We start from the raw sequence: 21,633 nt of genomic DNA, 5'->3' as shown, positions 1-21,633 counted from the left end.
TTAAATAAAAGCATGAAGCCTTTAGAGACTGAGTTTTATGTAATATACTGCTAATTTCTAGTATTAACTTTTTTTTTGTTACCTTCAGAATTGTACATTTGCTTTTGTTTTTAGAATATGTATTTGTTTTATTGATTGCTATGTTTTTCTGCACTCTGCTTTGAGCAGATGATTTGAAAATGTAGGTAACACATTGTATAAATAAAATAGATAAAGGTACTGGAGGTTGCTGTAATATAAGCTTATACCAAATGTGATTCAGATATAAGGTGCACTCTCACTACACTACCTTACTGCTTAAAAACAGAGATACAAACATTTTAAGAAACAAAACAAAACAATGAAAAATTTCTGCTATCTTCTTGAAAGCAAAAGAATACTCCATGGTATATATTGTATTAAAATGTGTGAACTCTTAATGGAAACCGTCAACAGGCTGAACCTTAGTACTTTAAAATAACTATTTTATTCTGCAACACATTACCTTCTGAAAATGTTTTAAAGATAAGAGCACAGGGCTATTTGATTGAGGACTTTTATTGTATGATGGCTTATATTTATCAGAATCTCCATCTCTCCATTCTGGCCTTCTCCTTCTGCCCTGGCCATCCCAATAGGTACAAGCTTTAGAAATATTGTCTGGAGCTAGAGTACAGGCAGTACGCCCGCACATTTTCCAACAACCTGCTTAGAAACTTCCTCCAATAAGAATAAAAACAAGCAAATAGTTCTGAAAGAAAAATAATAAAAGCATCACATTTTTGAACTCTCAATTCCAAAAAGTCTTTTTCAACATTCCAGTAACAGAAAGTTTGTACAACAGTCTTCACTGATCACCACGGTTGGCTTTTATTAGATAAAAAAAAAAAGCCCCCAAAATTAAAATGTTCTGCTAGGCATTCCATTTTTGTTAAACATATTGGAATTAAATTTTTGTTATTTTTCTTTCCTGGCTTTCCTTTAAAAAAAACAAACAAAAAACCCAAATACTCTAGCTTCGGTAAAAATAAATAAAAAACACTGTATATAATTTGTTGGAATAGCTGGCGAAGTATAAAACCAGACCAGCAGCTTTGAAACATTTTCCTGCAGAACCGTTGCCCTGGACTGACTTTCCCACGCCTTTTATAAATGAATTATGCCGGGAGTAGAAGGGGACGTGCACAAGGTCAGTCAGAAAGCCTTAGGACCTCTGTACCTGGCCCTTGTAGGGACCACAGAGCTTGCTGCCTCCCCAGTATTAAGGTTCAGCGGCACCACAGTGAAGTTCTCCTGAGAGATGGTCCGGGACTCATTAGACAACCCTGAATTACGGCCTACCCCACCCCCAACGACTCTTCCTGGGCTTCGGACCCCTCACCTGAGGTAACTGCTGTATACCCTGGGCCCTCACCTGGCAGCGTCCGATGGAGTGAACTAGAAACAGAGCCGAATTCACAGCTATCGCCCGCCGAGGTCTCTCTGACCTCAGCGGGCACGTGACAGGAAATATGCACCTTCTCCCACCTTGACAGTAAGATGCACCCCAGGAACACTAGATCGGCAGAGAGCTGTTTGAACTAGAGGGGCCTCCGTAGCGCTCGCGGTTCAAACAGCTGTTTGACCTGCGCCACGCCCAGCTTCGCAGTAAGATGCACCCCGGGCACAGCAGACCGGCAGGGAGCTCAAGCTCTGCTGGCAAAAGACGATACATGGCATCAAAGTTAGTACAGGCCATCTCCTTCTCATTTGTTTAGATACAATAGAAAATCATGAGGGTAATATACTGCCTGGATAGAGGACATATGATACAAACCTTTACTTTTTTAGTTCATGGTATAGTTCAGTGGTTTATGTGGATGTTTTCTGCCTTACTATAAAAAACAAAACCGAAAAAATATCCCACGGATGGCCACCAGGGGGAGCTCCGTACTGAGCCCGTCATGGGGACAGAATTTTTTTTATCTTATTTTCCTCCTCTAAGGCCTAGGTGCGTCTTATAGTGTGAAAAATACGGTAATTCAGGAGCTGAGGCGGCCCTCAGCGTCCTGAGTTCTCGCGAGGCAGGGCAATAGCCAGGAAATCCCCTCATCTACAGCTTCTTAAATCCCAGAAGAGACCCTCCGTAACTCGCTTCCCAGACTAATCGCAAGGGCATGCTGGGAACCAGAATTCAGCTGCCTCAGCTAGAGGAAGTCCTGAACTACAACTCCCGGTGTCCATAGCGCCGCAACGGTTTGGTGGATTGTGCGTCTCTGCGTATTACATCAGCAGCTCCTAACTGGGGAACCAGAGGAGGGAGATTTGAGCGGCTGAAAGGGGCCTAGAAGGTGGCCAGTGCTGTGTCTTGCTTTTGAGGTTTGTGTGGCTCTTGTCTTTTATAAACTGATTGCGGCTTCCATATTCATGCATCTTTGAGATGTGAGAAAGTCTGCAATAACTAAATCTTCGAAAGCCAGTCTCGTATTAGTGGTTGTTAGTATGTAAGACAATGTGTACAGTTATCGGGTTGGATGTTTAATTATCCCCGGTGAGCGCTTTATCCGGTGACCGCCTCGTACTCGGGCCTTCCTCCTGTGATCCCCAGCCCTTCTTGCCTTGCTTTGACGTTACAGCTGAGGTACCGACTGCTATTTATTTATTCGTATTTATTAATCGCATACTTGCCAAGGATCTAAGCGATTTACAAACTCTACATGTATTGAAAGAGTAGTTTCTTCCTATGTTTAACCTTCTGAAGCGGGGGATTGGGGGGGGGGGGGTTAATTCTTTTTTGTTCTGCTTTGCTTCTGATGTTCACATTAACATTGTTATTGTCCTCTCTGTACCCTTCTAGTTTTATTTTACCTTTATTACTGTTTTGTAAATTGTTTTCCCTTTTTTATTTTAATCACTTTTATATATTACTTTGGCAACACGTGTATAATAAAGTTCTCTAAATATTTTAGATGTAGGCAGGTAGGATGGAATAATTTTATTTTTATTTATTTATTTAGGGTTTTTCTATACCGGCATTCGTGGTTAGAAATAATTAATTAATTAATTAATAATAGTGGCTACCTTGTTTAAACGAGGATGTATTCTTTCTTAAATGCCAGGAGATGTAATACAATAGTGTCTAAAACGTTACTGCCTTCTGGGTCATTAACTGTTTGTAGTAGCTCTTTGTGTAACCCTGACTCCAGTGATCTTCAGGACATCATGGGCATAATACACAGTACCGGGGCAAAGTCTCTGAAGATACTGTCTTCTTCCGCTGTGCCCCCCCCCCCCCCCCCCGGGTTGGAGGATTCAGGATTCTCCATAGAAAGGAAGGGTAAATCTCCTAGGCCCTTGATGTTTACTGTTTTCTTTTGAGTGTCAATAAACGATCAGGTCATTTTGATGGTATTTCAGCATAAAACTTTGCTGAAGAAGAAAAGAGTTCAAACATGAAACAGCAGTTCATCTGTGATCCTCAAGGTGCTTTCTTTATCCTTTTGAAAGAACATGAAGCCTTCCTGTGCAAACTGTAACTATGGAGGTGGTCCTTTCCCAATTAGGGTTCCCCTTCATACTACCTCTGCTCTACTGCCTGATTTTGAACTCTCTAATTTTCTCCTCTTCAGTATCTGAGGACACCTCCTTAGCTGTTTGTGACCACCCAGAATTCTCCTCACTCTTCCCCGGTTATGTTACCAGTGGAATATTCATTCCTTCAATATCACTTGCTCTCATCTGTGCTCTTCAATATTTACTTACAACCACTTTGTAAGTTGCTGTCTGGTCTGGGACTGTCTTATGCTGTCTATGCAGATGACATACAATTTTTCTTTCCTGTTCATTCCAACACAATCACTTTATTTCTGTATCAAAATTTGGCTACCTTACAATAGACTTTCACTGAAACTTAAAAAAAAGAAATTCTGTATCTCAGTAGGAAAATTGAAAATCCCTTTCCACCCTCTTTTGAGTTTGCAGATTGTTTAATACCATTTGTCCAGCAGGCATGCATTTTAAATTCATAATTTGACTCCAGTCTTTCACCTAAAGTCCGTACAAAATCTTTAGTGCAGAAATCATTCTGGTTGCTTCACCATAGTCCAATCCATGGTGTTCACTAATATTGATACTAATATATTGTAACTCTATTTTTTTAGGTCTTTTATTATACACTATTGAAGCTATACAAGTTATCCAGATTGCAGCTTCAAGAATACTAACAGGAGCTACCAAGTTTGATCACATAATTAAAAAATGGAGTTAACTTCACTAGTTAACAGTGCAATTTAGAATCCAGTACAAAACATTAAAAATAATACACAATGCATTAAACAATGATTTAACCATAAACATTAATCTTCTGTTAAAAATACATAGACTGGTAAGAAATCTCAGATCTAAAGGCCAATGCCTTCTCTATGTACCAAGTCACAAGGCCATTCATCTTTGAGAAACACATGATCGACTGCTATCAATAGCAGGTGCTTTGTTGTGCAACCAGCTTCTCTCTGTCAGGAAGTAGGCATGTCCAAGGATGTTTAAAAAAAAAAAACAAAACAAAAAACCCCCCCAAAACCTAAAAACTCATTTCAAATTAGCTTTCTACTAAATAATGCAGCCACATTTATTTAGGTATAGAGAAGGGCGACCAAAATTATAAAGGATATGGAATGGCTCCCCTGTGAGGGTAGGCTAAAGAGATTTGGGCTGTTCACCTTGGAGAAGAGACAGCAGGGGGGGGGGGAAGTATGAATTAGAGGTCTATAAAATCATGAAAGAACTTCAGCAGGTAAATGTGAATCGGTTATTTACTGTTTCAGATAACAGAAGGCAGTTAGGAAGTTTACAGTTACAATGAAGTTTCAAATAAATCCGTATGTTTGTAGTAGCTCTTTGTGTAACCCTGACTCCAGTGATCTTCAGGACATCATGGGCATAATACACAGTACCGGGGCGAAGTCTCTGAAGATACTGTCTTCTTCCGCTGCGCCCCGCCCCCTTCCTGGTGAGGAGTTTACATCTGTAAACTCCCAAGGGGGGTTTCCCTTTGAAAATTGGATTTTGTACCCATGGATCTGCAAGCTATGTGGGTAGGGTGACGGTAAAAATAACCTTCCTCCTTTGCACACGTGCAAGTCTTCACCTCTTAACCAAAAATTCAAAGAAATAAAGGTCAATAAGTAAGTTGTAGGTTATAACATTTTATTGGACTGGCTTAATATTTTGTGATGAGCTTTTCCGAATTATACTATCTGTATCAGATCAGTGCAAAAAAAAAAAGTAACTTGCAGAATCTAGTCATGAATATATTTAGTCAGTAACCTATAACTTTTGAACTTATTTTCTACACAATGAGATGTTTCAAGAATCCAACCATTTTTATTCAGGAATCCTACTTTGGATTCATAGAAACATTAGCAACATCTACATATTCTCATAAATAACTAATTTTCTTTGCCAATGCCAAAATTTTTTTAAAAAAGAATATTTGTATTACTTTTAATATTTCTTGTTGGAGATTGGAAAAACATTCATTGTACAATGGAAGTTGATTTGTTGAAAGGAAGTAGCACATTTAAAACAAATCGGAGAAAATGTTTTACTCAGTGCACAATTTAAACTCTGGAATTCATTGCCAGAAGATGTGGTTAAGGCAGTTAGTGTAGCTGGGTTTAAAAAAGGCTTGAATAAGTTCTTGGAGGAGAAGTCCATAAACTGCTATTAATCATGTTGACATAGGGAATACCCACTGCTTATTACTGACATTAGAAATAGGATTTATTTAATGTTTGGGTACTTGTAATCTGGATTGGCCAATGTTTGAAACGGGATGCTAGGCTTGATGGACCCTCGGCCCAGCATGGCAACTTGTGTTCTTATCTTCACATACACTACTGAGTACATCTCTATCAGGCAGTAGTATTTATGTATTGTATTATTGAATTTTTTGTATTTTATTTTATTGTAATGTTAATTATGTCTTATTTATTTTACATTTTATATTCTGAAAGATTTTTTTGAAGCTGCCAAGAACATAGGGTTGAGTGGCATGCAAAAGTTTTTAAATAAATAAAATAGTCTAATTGGCAAAGGGATCCCTCAGACTGAGAGGCCCCAAGAAAGAAGACTTCTCTTTGCTCGCGCAGATAGGAAGGATGGATGAAAACTTCCTCTCTAGAAAAAATCACTAGAGATGCATTTCTAACCACTGAGACTGAATTGGAAAATAATCTTTCTAAGATCTCTTAACCAGGGTTTTGGGCATTTAGTTTACAAACGTAAGAGAACTGAAAGCAAGTATTCTCTAAATGTCCACACACACACACACACTGGCGATGAGGTGGGGGTGGGGGGGGGGCTCACCTGCTTTTATGCAAGCAGGAATAAGCAGCCTCAAGTGACTCTGGCAAAAATGGTACATTCCTCTACTCCACATTGCCACTCCTCCGTAGTGATCCCAGTTGGGCTTTATACTTGCCTTTTTTCTTTTTCAGTTGAAACAATGAATGCAATTTCCAACTTCCCCCTACATATAACTATTTAAAATCACAAGACCTACCATAGTGTTTGAGAGAGCCTAATCACAAGTGTAGTTTTCCTATTTACCACAGTGACGATTGTAAAATTAAATGCTGAGATTTTTGTTGAGAGCTTTATCAAACATCCATAAATCTAAAGCACAATAAAATAAATATCAGTAAGTATGACAGTTCATACCATAAAGTGAAATTGTAGTGCAATTATACCTCAGATAATACATGTAAATATAAAATCCTCTAAAGACATTCCTAAAATCACTAGTACATTGGCAGCTCCATCCTATAGGGCCCAAACTGGTCCTCATATGAGCATCCCTGGTATGTATCCTTGCTTCTTGCAAGCTTGTGCCTACCTTTGAACAGTAGACAGGTCAATTAACCCCTCATAGCCCTGCCAAACGTAGCCAGGTCTTCAAGATCTGCCTAAAATCCTGGTATTGCATGACTCTTGGCATTGTGTTCCATGATCTGGATGCTGCTATAGAGAATGCTTTCTCTTGGGTTCCAACCAGCCTAGCAACTGCTACTGGAAGAACTATTAAAAAAAAAAAAATGCCTCTTGAGATGATCAACGTTCTTAAACTGGACCAGTGGCATAGCCATGGATGGGCCATAGCCCACCCAGTGAATGTTGCCCAATGGCCTGAGACGAGAAGCCCTGTTACATGGCTCCCGGGTATGCATACCCAGGAGAATGTCAGCCGAAGTGAGGAGGAGGCCCATGAGGCTGCTGATAAACCCCATGTCACCGGCAGCTAAGAAAGAAGAGAGGCGCATGAGGCTGCCAGTGGACCCCATCCTATTGGCGGCTGAAGGAAGAATATGCCCAAGAAGGCTACTGGTGGACCCCATCTCATCAACTGCTGAGCAGAAGCAGCTACTGACGACTGACGAACCCCCATCCCCTAGCATTCGAAAAAAGAAGAGCCCACCAGGAGGGAGACCGTTCTTCTGCTCCTCTTTATATGCTGGCTCTGTGGTAATTAAAATGTGTGCAGCTAGCAGGTTCTTTAGGTTGATCTCGTGATGCATGATATCAGCAGAGAGGAAGTGCTAGCCCTGCGAGTTTTGAATAGTGCAGGGCCGGCACACAAGGAGGAGCAGCAGAACAGGTTCCCCCATTTTCTCCTGTTGTGGAACCTGCCTGTGTTTGTATTTGTATCTGTGTAAGTCAATGGGAGCATGCCCGTGTGAGAGAGAGCATATAAGAGCCTACCTCTGAGAGAGTATGTGTCTCTGGGGGGAATGGGAGCCTGTGTGTCTGTGAATATGTAGAATGGCTGCCTGCTGTGTGGATAATTGTATCTATGTCATGTTTGTATCTGAGTTTGCTTGCATTGTGTGGAGATTTTTGCAGAAGTGGGGTTGGAGCGTTTACTTATGTGCATATTTTTAGAGTTCAAAAAGTATGCGTATAAGTTTTTTTGTTTTTTTTTAAAATGGGAAATTTACGCATTCCAGATAGCAAGATTAACTTATGCAGGTCATTTCAGCAGGATAATTTTCAATGCGAACGTACGCATATATCTTTCCTTTGAAAACTGGTGTAATTTATGCACATATTTGCCATGCAAATTACCTGCAGTGTTGCAAAATTATCCTCCCTGTGCTTTATCAATTATCGGTCATGAACACTCTTTCTCTCAGAACAATTTGACACTGCAGAAAATCTTGGAAAACAACCAACTGAATGTTCTCTCATCTGCTTTTGCTTTCAGACTGCCATTGTAATGTACAAGCATCATTATCTTGCACCTTGGAGAGCCAGTTCTCTGATTCTTTATCTTGACTTTTGATACATTTGTAGGTTTATTTGTTCATTTCTTAACAAAGAACATGTCTGGCATGGATAAGAAAAGCTAAGTGGGTTATGCCCTCCTGCCAGCAGATAGCAATAGAGAAAAACTCAAAGCTGACTTCACGCCCCCTGGTACTTCAATATTTCTCTGCTCCTACTATATGGTGCAGATGTGTGGACTGGTGCTGCAGCTATGAATAGGCTGCTCCACCAGGAACATAGCCTAAGTGCTGGGATGTTCTGGGCGACAGTCCTGTGAGAATGATTTCTTATGTTCCCCTTGGAAATTGACATAGTTGGGTCTGAGCCCCTGTACTAATGGGTCAAGCACTGGATGGTCCTCAGTGACGTTGTTCCCTTGGTGACTATAGCAGCAGGGCTCCTCTGGTAACAGTCTTTGGGCTGATTTCCCTGGTAGAATGGGCTCCTAAAAAGGAGAGGTTTACAGCCAGCCTCTTCCCTGGGCTGCCTCCCAGTCTTCTATGGTGCTGTGCCAGATTCTGACTCAGGTGGTCAGAGGTGATCACCTCCTCTTTCTTTGCTGGTTTCTGGTTCCTCCATGAACAAAAGGGAGGAGGAAAGGCACAGCATGTAATTGATGGCATCCCAGCATGCCAACTGGTACATTCTGCCTGGTTTGAGAGCAGGCAGGTACCAAGTAGGAGGGTGCAATCAGCAGAAAGTCAGCACACTGCCAGAACAAAACTGGGAGGGTTCTCTATTTATTTTATTTAGATTCTTTTTTTATACCGATGTATAGCAGAATGCCTTCACTCCGGTTTACAGTGAAACAACTTCATACATAAACAAAACTGGGAGGGTTCCCTATGGTGGAAGGCAGTGTGGTGGTGCACATGCACACATGGCCTGGTAAGCAAACTGTATTTGGCAGGATTAGAAGTCATTGTATTGTCTCTTTGCCACAAAAAAAGGTACATATTTAATTAAGTCAAGCGTGCCAGGCTCTATATCTCTCTTCCGTCCGATAGTTGTATGGGGAAGTTCCATGGGGGCTACAGATTTACCCTCTGGCGTGGCAGAGCTTGCACAACTCCAGTTTGCTATGGAGCCATTATTGCCACAGGTTACCTCCAGACATGTTGGCGTTCTCTTTCTTGCCCTTTCTGCTAGTGGAGTGATTGAGAACAGCTTGCAGAACTGGCTTTCTTCCCCTTTACACAAATGAGGCTTCCCAGAGGGGCTTTTAAAGAACAAATTAGACTTGTATGCTTAGATGCTGCTTCCAGTGAGATCACTGGTCTCCAAATGGATGATAACATCTATTTTATAGACCCTCTTTTTTTTTTTTTTTTCTTTTAATGGCACTGAAAATTTGGTTTCTTAGCGTTCAGTCAGTTGAATCCAGAACAAGTGCGTGCGTTATGCACCTCTCCCAGCAGATGGCGAGAGAAGAAACTGATGTCGCAGTACATAAACCCCTGCACTGACATCAGCTGCCAGTGATCTTCATCTCCCTACTGGGGATAGCTTCATTTTGAAAAAGGAGAGTTAAGGATATTACATTTGCCCGCTTTCCTGCAGTGATACCAAAAGGTCCATCCCCACAGTTGAGAATTCCTGAGGTGGTCCGGTAGCTGTTTTTTCAGCCGGTGTGGACTTAGCTGCCGAGCGTGGCTGTGCCGGTATATGCCCTCTCCCCCCCCAGCAGCTGGAGACCATCTTTGTATTCAGCCAGGTAATGCTGAGCTCATGTATGTATAAAAATACACTCTAAAAAGAGTGGGGCAAAAGCACTTAATAAACAAAAATGACTGTAATGTAAAAATAGGAAATTTGTTACAAAAATTCTTTATTCATATATATATATATATATATATATATATATATATATATACACAAAATAAAATGTTAGAATTTTTGTGTATTAGTTTCATGAAATACTAAGAGTCCCATGAGATTATTGAAAGTAGAGATGTGCATAGCTTTGAAATTTCGTTTTGGGCTTTGTTTGTTTTTTTCTTCGTGGGCCCCCGATTTTCGGTTTAGCGCGCGCCTTTTGGGTTTCGTTGCCCCCAAACCATGCCGAATTAGACAATTTCATTGAAATTGTCTAATTCAGCAAAAACGAATGCACATCTCTAATTGAAAGTGATGTCTCATACGCGGGCCGATACAATAAGGAGCGGTAGGAAGAGGTGTGTTACGGCCGGGCGCACCCGCGTTTGCCGCACGCACAGTCCGGCTCACCTACCGCTCGATACTGTATTAAAATGGCATGCAAATGCAAGCCGCGTCCGTGAAGCGTTAGGCCCGCGCAATCCATTTTACTGTATAGAGCACTATACAGCGCCTATACAGTATCCTGGGTGCGCTGGTACCTGTCATTTCAAATGACAGGTACCAAGGCGCGTACTGTGGCTCCTCTGCCTCCCGGGGGGAGCCGGCGCGAAAGCCGCTTCAGGCAGCCCCTGCCGGCGAAGGTGGATGAATGGACGTCTGTACACCTGGATGAATGTACGCCCGCCGGCGATGGTGAGTGAATGAATGCACGCCCGTATGTGGCGGGAGCCGGCGGGTGTGCATTCATCTAGGCGGAGGGAGCCGGCGGCAAAAGCGGCTTCCAGCAGCCCCCGCCGGCAAAGGTGAATGAATGTGCGCCTGTGCGTGCAGTTTGGTCGCTCAAGGCCTGACGTCACGACGTTTGGCGTCACGGCGTGTGACATCAGCGTTTGCTAATGCAGTGCCTTGAGCGCCCAAATTGCATTCATTCACCTTCGCCAGCGGGGGCTGCTGGAAGCCGCTTTGGCGCCCCTGCTGGCGAAGGTGAATGCACACCTGTGTGCGCAATTTGGGTGCTCAAGGCAGTGCATTAGCGAACGCCGACGTCACACGTCGTGACGCCAAACGTCGTGAAGTCACGCCTTGAGCGACCAAACTGCACGCACAGGCGCACATTCATCCACCTTCACCGGCGGGGGCTGCTGGATGAATGCACGCCCGTCCGCCGGCTCCCTCTGCCTGGATGAATGCGCGCCCGCCGGCGAAGGTGAGTGAATGAATGCACGCCCGTACGCGGCGGGAGCGCATTCATTCATCCACCTTCGCCGGCGGGGGCTGCTGGAAGCCTCTTTCGCCGCCGGCTGCCCCCGGGAGGCAGGGGAGCCACAGTGCGCGCCTCGGGAGGCGGGGAAAGAGAGGACTGTTCAAAGACAATACACATGCAGTAAGTTTACTTTTATTACACTTTATTTTACTTTTGTTTTAATGACATGTCGAGCCGATTTTCGCCCTGCACCTGGGGGGGGGATTTTGACCGGAGCCTGCCTATTGCTGTCACACTACACTAACGCCAGGGTAAGGGTCCCGGGGGGGGGTGAGGGGGTCGTTTGCCCATGAAATTTTGTCTCTCTAACCTGACGCTCCACACTAACGCAGGGGTAAGGGTAGGCGTAAGTTAGCAGGTTAAACGTGCGGCAAAACTACAGGTTAAAGAGGAGATAATCGGGGCGCACATAACTGTATGGGAGGGAATAGCTAATCGGAGCGTTTTACATCTCATATACATGCTGCGGGCGGAAAGGGTTACCGGTTGATTTAAAGAAGCAGTAAGGATGAGTTAAAAGGGATAGTGAAACGCGGCCAAATTGTGAGTTAGAAGCGGGGTAACCGCGGCCGCGCTTTACTGTATCGGCCTGACTGTTAACATCAAGAGTTAATGCATAACCCTATTACAATAAGTCTAACCACATGAGAAGGCAGCTTAAAAAATGAACACTTCTTAAGAAGAAACTCGGTCAACCAGTGAAGTTTTGCCATACAATGTAACACTCATTTCAATATGTTAACAAGGAAAACTAAGAGAAGATGTGCCTTAAAGCAAACTGTTGCAGTATCCCAGAATTAATCGGCAAAATATGCTCTACAATGTTACATTCATTCTCAATGTATTAACAATAAAGACTAGAAAAAGTTGTTCTCTTGGGAGAGCTATTACAATGTTCCGACAAGGCCCATAGAAACATAGAAATGACGGCAGAAGAAGACCGAATGGCCCATCCAGTCTGCCCAGCAAGCCTCACACATTTTTTCTCTTATTCTTATCTGTTTCTCTTAGCTCCTTGTTCTATTCCCCTTCCACCCCCCACCATTGTTTCGCCAGATTGGCTTCCTCAGGGGAGAAAAAACCTGAAGCGCTGGACACCCAAAATTGCTAATGAAAAAAATGAATAGACAATGAGACAACATTTGATAGAGTAAAGAAACTAAAAAAAACCCCCCTCTGTGGTCAGAATATTTAATTGAGCTACCATATACAGGAATGTATTGAAATCATTGTAAAAAAATGGTTCCTACTAAATCTAAAAACTAAAGGAAAAAATGAACACAAGTTTCATAGGGGGGGGGGGGGGGCGGGGTATCATCTGTTGCGACCCTTGGATGTCAAGAGACGTATCTGGAGGTTACTGAGCCTTTATGGAAAAAGGATTGCCTGTTTTGTCCTTCACAGCGGTACTAAACAAGGAGAGCTGGCCTCGTGGGCTAAATAGCCCGCTGGATTAAGGAGGTAGTCACAGCAGCATACATTGATGCTGGAAAGCCATACCTAGTCAAGTGAGGGCTCATTCCCCTAGGGCTCAGGAATGTCATGGGCAGAAGTTCAGTTGCTATCTGCCGTCAATGTTTGCTGAGCTGCGATGTGGTCTTCCTCACACACCTTTTCCAGGTATTATCGTCTGGATGTGCAGGCCCGGGAGGAATGCAGCCTTTGCACGTGCTGTTTTGATAGGACCGTGGGCAGCCTCGTGCCCTATTCGGGAGTAGCTGGGGTACATTCCATTTGTTCTGGATTCATCTGACTGGACTCTAAGAAATGAGAAATTACCTCTTACCTGATAATTTCCTTTTCTTTAGGACACTCAGATGAATCCAGCTTCCCTCCCTTGTCTGCCGAATGACTGCACTATGGTCCTCTTGTGTGACTACAGGGATTACTGGTGTTAGTCCAGTCCCTAGACTAGTGTTAATACATTCCTTGTTTGAACTCTATGTTTCCTGTTGGCTGAGTATTGACATGGTTATGTGTTTTAATCTAGTTTGTCCACTGTTTGCTTTTGAAGGAAATATTGGCAGGCTGATGTCACTGCAGGTATATGTACTGTGATGTCAGTTTGCTCAGTCGCCATCTGCTGGTAGAGGTGCATAACCCACTTGTTCTGGATTCATCTGATTCTCCTAAGGAAATTATCAGGTAAGTAGTAATTTCTCATTCAGATTTCTGAGAATCCTGGGAAGCATTTAACTATTTATTGTGTGCCCCTCAAAATGAGTCCCTAACTTAATGCCTCTAATGATGGAGTTTCCCAGCAGAAGGAGATTCTGTTAGTATGTTTGGTACTGTTTTGTGGTTTCTGGGTGCATTGGGTGTCTTTCCTTTCAAATACCACTTCTGTTTTCATTTCTGGTGCATCTTCATTTTCCAGTGTAGAAAAGGCATTTTCTATGGTAGCATTTGGGAGAGCAGGTATCTGTGTCACAGGTCTTACCCTCCCAGAGCCCACTGTAATGCATTTATTCCTTGGTTTCCAAATCCTCTGTGGGAGTCGGGGCATATATTGTGGACACCACATAGTTGGGGAGGTTTTTTTGATAAGTTGGGTCAACTCCTTTTTGATTGCTGAAGGCGATTGGACAAGTCTTGAACTTCCATATTGGCTGCCTTAAGACTAAGGCGCTGCAATTATTAAATTGAATAATAGCTATCAGGTTTTGCTTTAATATAGAAGACATTTAGTATGATATGGAGTTTCTAAATACCTTGCTTATCATTCTAATTTTAGTTTAATTAAGTTTGTAAATGTGCCCTAGAGCATTTGAATAGATATAGATTTTTTTCCTTTGGACGAAATGGTAGATAGCATTTTTATTAATATTTTGTATTTTCCTTCCACCTGTCCAAAGTTGGCTCAAGCCAAATTACAACAATTCATGAGCTTACATTCTAAGTGGGTACCCGAGACAATAGGAGATAAGGTGACTTTCCCAAGACCACACGGAGTGTTGGTGGGAGAAGTGGGAGTTGAACCGTGCTTCTCAGTCCATTCCTCTAACCACTAGCCACCGCCTCCTCTCCTGCCTTAGAATTGAAACTGGTGTAATGTCACAAACCGTACATGTTATATCTATAAAAATGTTAGACATTGAGAGAAATGAATTTGAACATGTGTACTGAGATGTAAACTTGTGTATGGAAATATTTACTTGATTCTTTGACCTTACTAAGATTTTATTTTTTGTTAGCTCTTGTTTTTAGGAGGAAGATGTGTTCAGATGGCAGCAACTGATTTGTGGGTTAAAAGTGCCATCATGGCCAATTCATTTAAAGAAGATGTCGGCCGCTCTCCTGAGTCCAGCATCTCGATCTCCTCTCTCCTGGCTAGCTGCAGCCTTGGCAACAGTTTGCGCTCGTCTTGCTCTCACATCAGCTCTGTTCAGTACAAGGAGAAGCTGTATGAGTCGGCTACTGAAGCTCTGGAGGCCTACATAGAGGACTATGATGGAAGCCTGCTATCTCCTGCAGTAAGCACTGGGAAGATTCGTATCCAAACGACGCCTGTCAAATGCTTTCGTTGCAGACATAAAGGTAGTATGGCTCTTTCTGATAAATGACAGCAGAAAAATACCATCTGCCTAATTATTCTGTTCCTACTGCTAAGGATGAGTCCCAGCTGTCAGCCATAAAGTCTACCACCTGCAAGATTTTTTTCTTATCCAGGACAGTTCCCCCCCCCCCCCCCCCCCCTTATGTACCCAGGTAGAACAGCACATAAGATCCCCCACCTTTTCCTTGCCTAAACACAGAGCTCTGTAATAATTTAAACTGCCTGCAATATCTGGCCTCCTAGGTTCCCTTTGTAGCCTGCCAGATGGACCCAGCTACATAAGCACCTACGGTCCTGTTCGGACTTCTGCTTTTATTACAGAACTTGCAGCCTGCCAGGCACCCTCAGCTGCTGGTTTTGATTCTAAAATCACAAACTCTGTGACATCCCTGTGTTACCACTAGGACTACTAACTTTTTTTTTTTTATATCAATCTCCTTGCTTTCTGCTCTCTGCTTTTAGCAACTAAGGATCCTCTGTGCTTATCACATGTCCTCCTAAATGCCGTTACTGCGATAGCTTCCACCATCTATCCCAGGAGAGTGTTCCACGCCTCCACAACCCTGACCATGTAAAAAATATTTCCTGATATTTCTCCTACCCCTTTGGATTTGCATCATGACCCCCTTGTTCTAGAACATCTTTTCCCTTGAAACAGGTTAGCTTCTTGTGCATAAAATGAATACTTTCAGATATTTGAATCTCTCTATTATATCTCCCCTGCGTCACCTTTCCTTTAGCATATACATGCTTCGTCTCATCTCACAGGGCTTGTGGGGCAGACCCTGCACCATTTTAGTAGCTCTTCTCTGGACTACCTCAATTGTATCTTTATCCTTATGAAAGTAAGGCCTCCAGAAATAGGCACTATATGCCATCTGATGTCTCTAATGACAGGTATGACGACTTAATCATCTTCACTTTTCTACTCATTCTGTACCCTAGCATTGCTCCAGTTCTGGTAACCACCTTGTGGTACTGTTTCCCTACCTTGAACTCATTGAATATCGGTCATCCTCGGGTCTCTCTCCTGGTTTTTGGATATCAGTATCTCTCCCCTTGTGTAGTGTGCCCTTGGATTTCTGTATCCCGCATGCAGAAAACTGCCACGAGGTCAAGCACTCCTCAAGCTCTTTTAAACTACTTCATTCCATCTGCTCTCTCGGGTGTGCCTGCTACATTGCAGATCAGACACATTTAGCTCCCTAACCTCACTACAATACCGTTCAGTATAGCTCAACAGTGTCACTTTATATGGAAAGCTGCTGTAACAGATGAGCATTTTTGCCACCTGAACCTGAGATGACGTTATAAATGGCCAAATCCATCATGAGACCAATTAAGCAGATTCCTCTTCATTAACTCTTCTTTGCTCTCCTGCGATAGCACTGGTCACGACTGGAAGATATTTCTAAAACTTAAATGCCAGCCTAAATTTTTAGGAGTTGGAGAAAATTCTTCTTTTCCCCAACCCCACATGGTTTTAAAATGTATTTCTGTTTCATCTTGTCTTCCTGTATTTGTACTCGTTTTTGCTCTTAATTTTCTCTTCTTCCCCTCTTCTCTCTGCCGCTTCACTTGCTAGCCTCTTCTTTAAGATGCGGTTTGGCAAAAGGTGGGTGGGTGGATTGGGGGATTCCTTGGGCCAGGGTAGCAATACTCCTCATGCAGCCTGGCGGCAGGGGACTGATTGGTATGGCCCTGTAGTAGCATCTTCCATTTTGTTGGCTCCTCCTCTTGGGCTCTGAGCAGCACCAGGCATCACATTTTTAAGTCATTGTGTGAGCCATCCCTGCCAATTTTCAGCACCTGAACTATCAGTTTTAGCAGTTCCTTAACCAAAAAAAAAGTAGGATGCCAAAACAACTCTGGAATAAATCAGTTGGGTATCATAAATAGTTCTAGATTATCGCTGTGAACATACTCTGGCATGCATGCACAACGTTCTAATCATCTGCCTACATAGAAACACTTTTTGAATGCAAAATATAGATGATGATAGTCATAGCAATGCTTAACTTAGTTTGTAATGAAAGCATCCTGAGAAACTAGAAGATAACCAAAAATGGCTGTCAGTAGCTCAGTGTAATTGATAATCAAAGAGTCTAGTTTGATAAAAATAGATCCCAGCTACTTCCACTTGATTTGTGCTTTTAGAGGTACAACCCATTGCATGGTGAGAGAAGACCCTTTTTTTTTTTTTTTTGTATGACCTCTGCATGGCACTCTTCTTACTCAGTACAATATATCTTTATCCCAGGACAAGCAGGATGCTAGTCCTCACATATGGGTGACGTCATTCACGGAGCCCTTAAGCGGGAAAAACTTCTGGCAAGTTTCTAGAAGCTTTAAACTGGCTGCCTGAGGCTACTGAGCATGCCCGGCATGCCATGATATTCCCTGCCACAGGGGGTCTCACTCCAGTCTTCTTTTTTCCACGCTGCTAGCTGCATCGCGGTTTCCAGGAGCCCCGTGAGTTACCTCACAACGACAAACTTAAATTTCAACTTTTTTACCCTTTACGGGTCTCGCTCCGTTTCTCACCGGCTGGTGACAAACATCGTGTTTCTTTTTCGCGAAAAAGGAATCCGAAATCATCGACAATGTCGACGGAGAAAACTTCCGGATTCAAAAAATGTCCGGCCTGCAACCGGACTATGTCGATTACTGACCCGCATGTCGAGTGCGTTCGCTGTTTGGGTGGAGACCATGACATCGCCTCTTGTGCCCAGTGTCAAGAAATGACGGCGAAAGGACGGAAACTTCGCCATGAGAAAATGGCTCAGATTTTTCAAATCCGGGCATTGCCGTCGCCTTCGTCATCGACTAAATCTTCACCGGTAGGCTTATCGAAGAAGATACTTCTAAAGACAAGAATCCCAGAAGGTTCGGGGGACGCTTCATCGCCAACACCATCTGTGGCATCGTCAAAGTCTGTGTCTGAGATTCGCACAAAACATAAGCATCGCAGACATCATTCAATTCCTCCATTACCACCGCCGGAGGAACCGGTATCTAAACAGCGGAAGTTGTCATCGACCTCCGCAACACCTACAGAGGAATCGATACCATCGACGTCCGTAACAGACTTAACCGCTTTGATTAAGAAAATCGTTACGGATGCCCTTAAAGAGAGCATGCCGGCGACATCGCCGATGCCGGCCCTAGGACCGATGCCGACCTCCGGGTCGATGCCGACTCTTCAATCGATGCCGACCATCGAGTCGATGCCCTCCTCGATATCGATGACGGTGCCATCATCGTCTATCTCAATGCCGAGGACGACTGCCGCATCGCCGTTAACAGTTTTTTTCCATGCCGATGGATGCGGCCAGCTGCTCCTCAGTGATACCGGCTGATCCAATGATTTCTACAGCTTCATCTTTGATACAGCTGTCAGGGCCATCGATGGAATCGACTATTTTACAAACCTCGATGTCCACAATGGCTTCCAGGCCTATCTCCTCATTGATTCCCATTTCCATGTTCTCATTTCTAACTTCAGCACTTCCTCCTACTGCACAAGTAACACCACAATACACCCTAGCTCCCTCTAGAGCTCCAGGGCAAGGAAAAAAGGCATCAGGGAAGACTAAGCACACATCCCTGCAGGCCCCAGAAGTTTCTTCTGAAAGACAACTTCATGCAATTCTTACAAAAAGATATCAGGATCTTTTAGCTTCCTTGCCTTCACAGCCTGAGGAAGAAAGTGATGCCAGTGATGGTGTGCCAGACACCCAAGATCCTTTACAAGGACCATCTGGGATATCACCAGCTAAAAGGGGGGACCATCATTCATACCAGCCCCCAACAGATACATGGTCAGATACACAATCGGAGCATTCTTCAGAGGATTTTTTATCAGAAGGTACTCCGCCTCAGGCCAAGAAACAATCCCCTCCTGAGGATTTATCCTTTGCTTCCTTCATTCAAGAAATGTCAGAATCCATCCCTTTCCAGCTACAAGCGGAGAAGGATGAAAGACAGCAGACCCTGGAGATACTACAATTTGTAGATCCCTCAAAACATAACTTAGCTATCCCAGTACACGAAGTGCTGCTGCAACTTCAACAAAGGATTTGGGAGCACCCGTGTACAACACCTGGAGTAAATCGTAGAGTGGACTCTACGTATTTAGTCCAAGCAGCCCCAGGGTTCCAGAAGCCACAACTGCCACATAGCTCATTAGTTGTGGAATCTGCACAAAAGAAGTCACGCAGGTCTAGAACGCACGCCTCTTTCCCTCCAGGGAAAGACAACAGATTCTTAGACCTTATGGGGCGGAAGATTTACCAGGGAGCGATGCTGAATGCTAAGATTGCTGCGTACCAGTTGTATATGACACAGCATCAAAGAAATCTGTGGAAGCAGATTGAGGAATTTCTTCCATCTCTACCTCAACAACAGCAGGAGGCAGCACAACAGATTGTGCAGAAGGGTCTGGATGCGGGCAAACATGAGGTGCGAGCGGCGTATGATGCCTTTGAGACTTCTTCCAGAACTGCAGCATCAGGCATCAGTGCGCGAAGATGGGCCTGGTTGAAGGCTTCGGACTTACGTCCAGAAGTCCAGGATAAACTAGTGGACTTACCTTGCCAAGGTGACAACTTGTTCGGAACAAAGGTGCAAGATGCTGTCACACAGCTTAGAGAGCACTCTGAAACGTTAAAGCAGCTCTCTACTTTGTCCCATGATCCTACAACTCACCCTGCCCGCAGGCCTCCACGTAGAGACACCAGACGGCCTTTCTACAGGCCGAGGAGATATTACCCTCAGACCTCTAGACCACGCTCTACAAGGCCTCAACAACGGCCTCAGCAAAGACAGCAGAGAGCGGCAAGGCCGCAGCCTCCGCCCCAAACAGCTTCCACCTCTGGTTTTTGAAAGCAGTCCCGCAGAACAGAGCCAACCAAACCCCTTTCCAGATTTACCAGTAGGGGGAAGGATTTCCCAATTTTACAACGAATGGGAAAGCATCACCACAGATCAATGGGTCTTATCCATAGTTCATCAGGGTTACCGCCTGGACTTCACAACTCTTCCGCAGGAGTTTCCACCACAAACCTCCTATCTAGAACACATTCCTCAATTGCAAATGGAATTATCTACTCTTCTGAAAGCAAAAGCTGTGGAACACGTACCACACTCACAGAAGGGAAGAGGATTCTATTCCCGATTTATTTCCTCATTCCAAAGAAAACCGGAGGACTTCGTCCCATTCTAGATCTCAGGAATCTCAACAAATTTCTAAAGAAAGAAAAATTCAGAATGGTATCATTAGGCACCATGCTTCCTCTCATACAAAGGGGGGATTGGCTTTGTTCTCTGGATCTCCAAGACGCTTATACGCACATACCTATAGTCCCACCTCATCGCAAGTACCTAAGATTCAAGGTGGGACACCAGCATTTTCAGTACAGAGTCCTACCATTCGGCCTCGCCTCAGCTCCCAGAGTATTCACCAAATGCCTAGCAGTAATAGCAGGACATTTGCACAAACAAGGTGTTCATGTCTTCCCTTACCTAGACGATTGGCTAATAAAAAGCCAGTCGCACCAAGGAGCACTAACTTCTCTCCGTTACACAATACAGTTACTTCACAGACTGGGTTTTCTCATAAATTTTCAAAAATCCCACCTCCATCCGTCTCATCTGCTACAATACATAGGAGCAGAATTAGACACAAACCTTGCACAGGCTTTTCTTCCAGAAGATCGTGCTCAAACACTGTCCCAGTTGGCGTACTCCATGTCCATACAACCACAAGTGACAGCTCATCAGTTTCTTATCTTGCTAGGCCACATGGCTTCCACGGTTCATGTTACTCCGATGGCAAGACTTGCCATGCGACTAACCCAATGGACTCTTCGCTCACAATGGATCCAAGCCATTCAACCGCTTCACTCGCGCATTCAAGTAACCCACCAGCTACGCTCATCGCTACAATGGTGGACACTCAAGGACAATTTGCGCAAGGGCCTGCCCTTCCAGAAACCGATCCCTCAGATAACATTAACTACAGATGCATCCACCTTGGGATGGGGAGCTCATGTGAACTCTTTCCAAACGCAAGGAACTTGGACAAAACTCGAAGCCACTTATCAAATCAATTTTCTGGAACTTCGAGCTATACGTTATGCGCTGCATGCGTTCAAGGACTGCCTTTCACACAAGACGGTGCTAATTCAGACAGCCAATACGGTAGCCATGTGGTACATCAACAAACAGGGAGGTACGGGTTCGTATCTCCTGTGTCAGGAAGCTGCACAAATTTGGGACTGGGCCTTGACTCACTCAATGTTCCTACAGGCCACTTATCTAGCAGGGATTCAAAATGTGCTAGCAGACCGACTCAGTCGCCAGTTCCAACCGCACGATTGGTCTCTAAATCCCTCTGTTGCGACCAAACTATTCCAACGTTGGGGACAACCAACAACAGACCTCTTTGCGTCGCACCTGAACCACAAAGTGGACAACTTCTGTTCTCTACACAACCAGAAGAACCAGCCAGCCAAGAACGCTTTTGCTCGCCCTTGGAACTCAGGCCTACTATATGCATATCCTCCAATACCGCTTATCACTAAGACGCTGGTGAAGCTACAGCAGGACAAGGGGTCCATGATTCTCATAGCCCCATATTGGCCTCGACAAGTATGGTTTCCCACACTGCTAGACCTGTCAATCAAGGATCCAATACGCCTGGGAGTAGCTCCCA

At 43.9% G+C, this 21,633-nt stretch overlaps 2 protein-coding genes across 7 annotated transcripts in view; one reads left to right on the top strand and one right to left on the bottom strand.

Moving 5' to 3' along the window:
- HMCES (5-hydroxymethylcytosine binding, ES cell specific) overlaps window positions 1–1,935 on the bottom strand; it is a 41,734-nt gene extending 39,799 nt beyond the window's left edge. The window contains exons 1-2 of one of the 4 annotated variants that reach the window (XM_029579903.1): window positions 1,796–1,935; window positions 485–730 (exon numbers count right to left, since the gene is read on the bottom strand). In XM_029579903.1, coding sequence (XP_029435763.1) covers window positions 485–673 — 189 coding nt within the window. In that variant the 5' untranslated portion in view covers window positions 674–730; window positions 1,796–1,935. Of the gene's footprint in view, window positions 1–484; window positions 731–1,360; window positions 1,547–1,795 lie in introns of those variants that run through there. The other 3 variants (XM_029579895.1, XM_029579887.1, XM_029579908.1) reach the window with 3 other exon arrangements.
- The window catches only part of C1H18orf54 (chromosome 1 C18orf54 homolog), an 89,986-nt gene continuing 69,988 nt past the window's right edge, over window positions 1,636–21,633 (top strand). Inside the window, exons 1-2 of one of the 3 annotated variants that reach the window (XM_029579871.1) lie at window positions 1,636–1,702; window positions 14,557–14,899. In XM_029579871.1, coding sequence (XP_029435731.1) covers window positions 14,587–14,899 — 313 coding nt within the window. In that variant the 5' untranslated portion in view covers window positions 1,636–1,702; window positions 14,557–14,586. Of the gene's footprint in view, window positions 1,703–2,124; window positions 2,338–14,556; window positions 14,900–21,633 lie in introns of those variants that run through there. The other 2 variants (XM_029579863.1, XM_029579877.1) reach the window with 2 other exon arrangements.

Source organism: Rhinatrema bivittatum, chromosome 1 (assembly GCF_901001135.1).
Source record: "Rhinatrema bivittatum chromosome 1, aRhiBiv1.1, whole genome shotgun sequence".
Lineage (NCBI taxonomy): Eukaryota > Metazoa > Chordata > Amphibia > Gymnophiona > Rhinatrematidae > Rhinatrema > Rhinatrema bivittatum.
The sequence above is the reverse complement of the archived record's forward strand: the minus strand, read 5'-3'. Positions and strand labels throughout refer to the sequence as shown.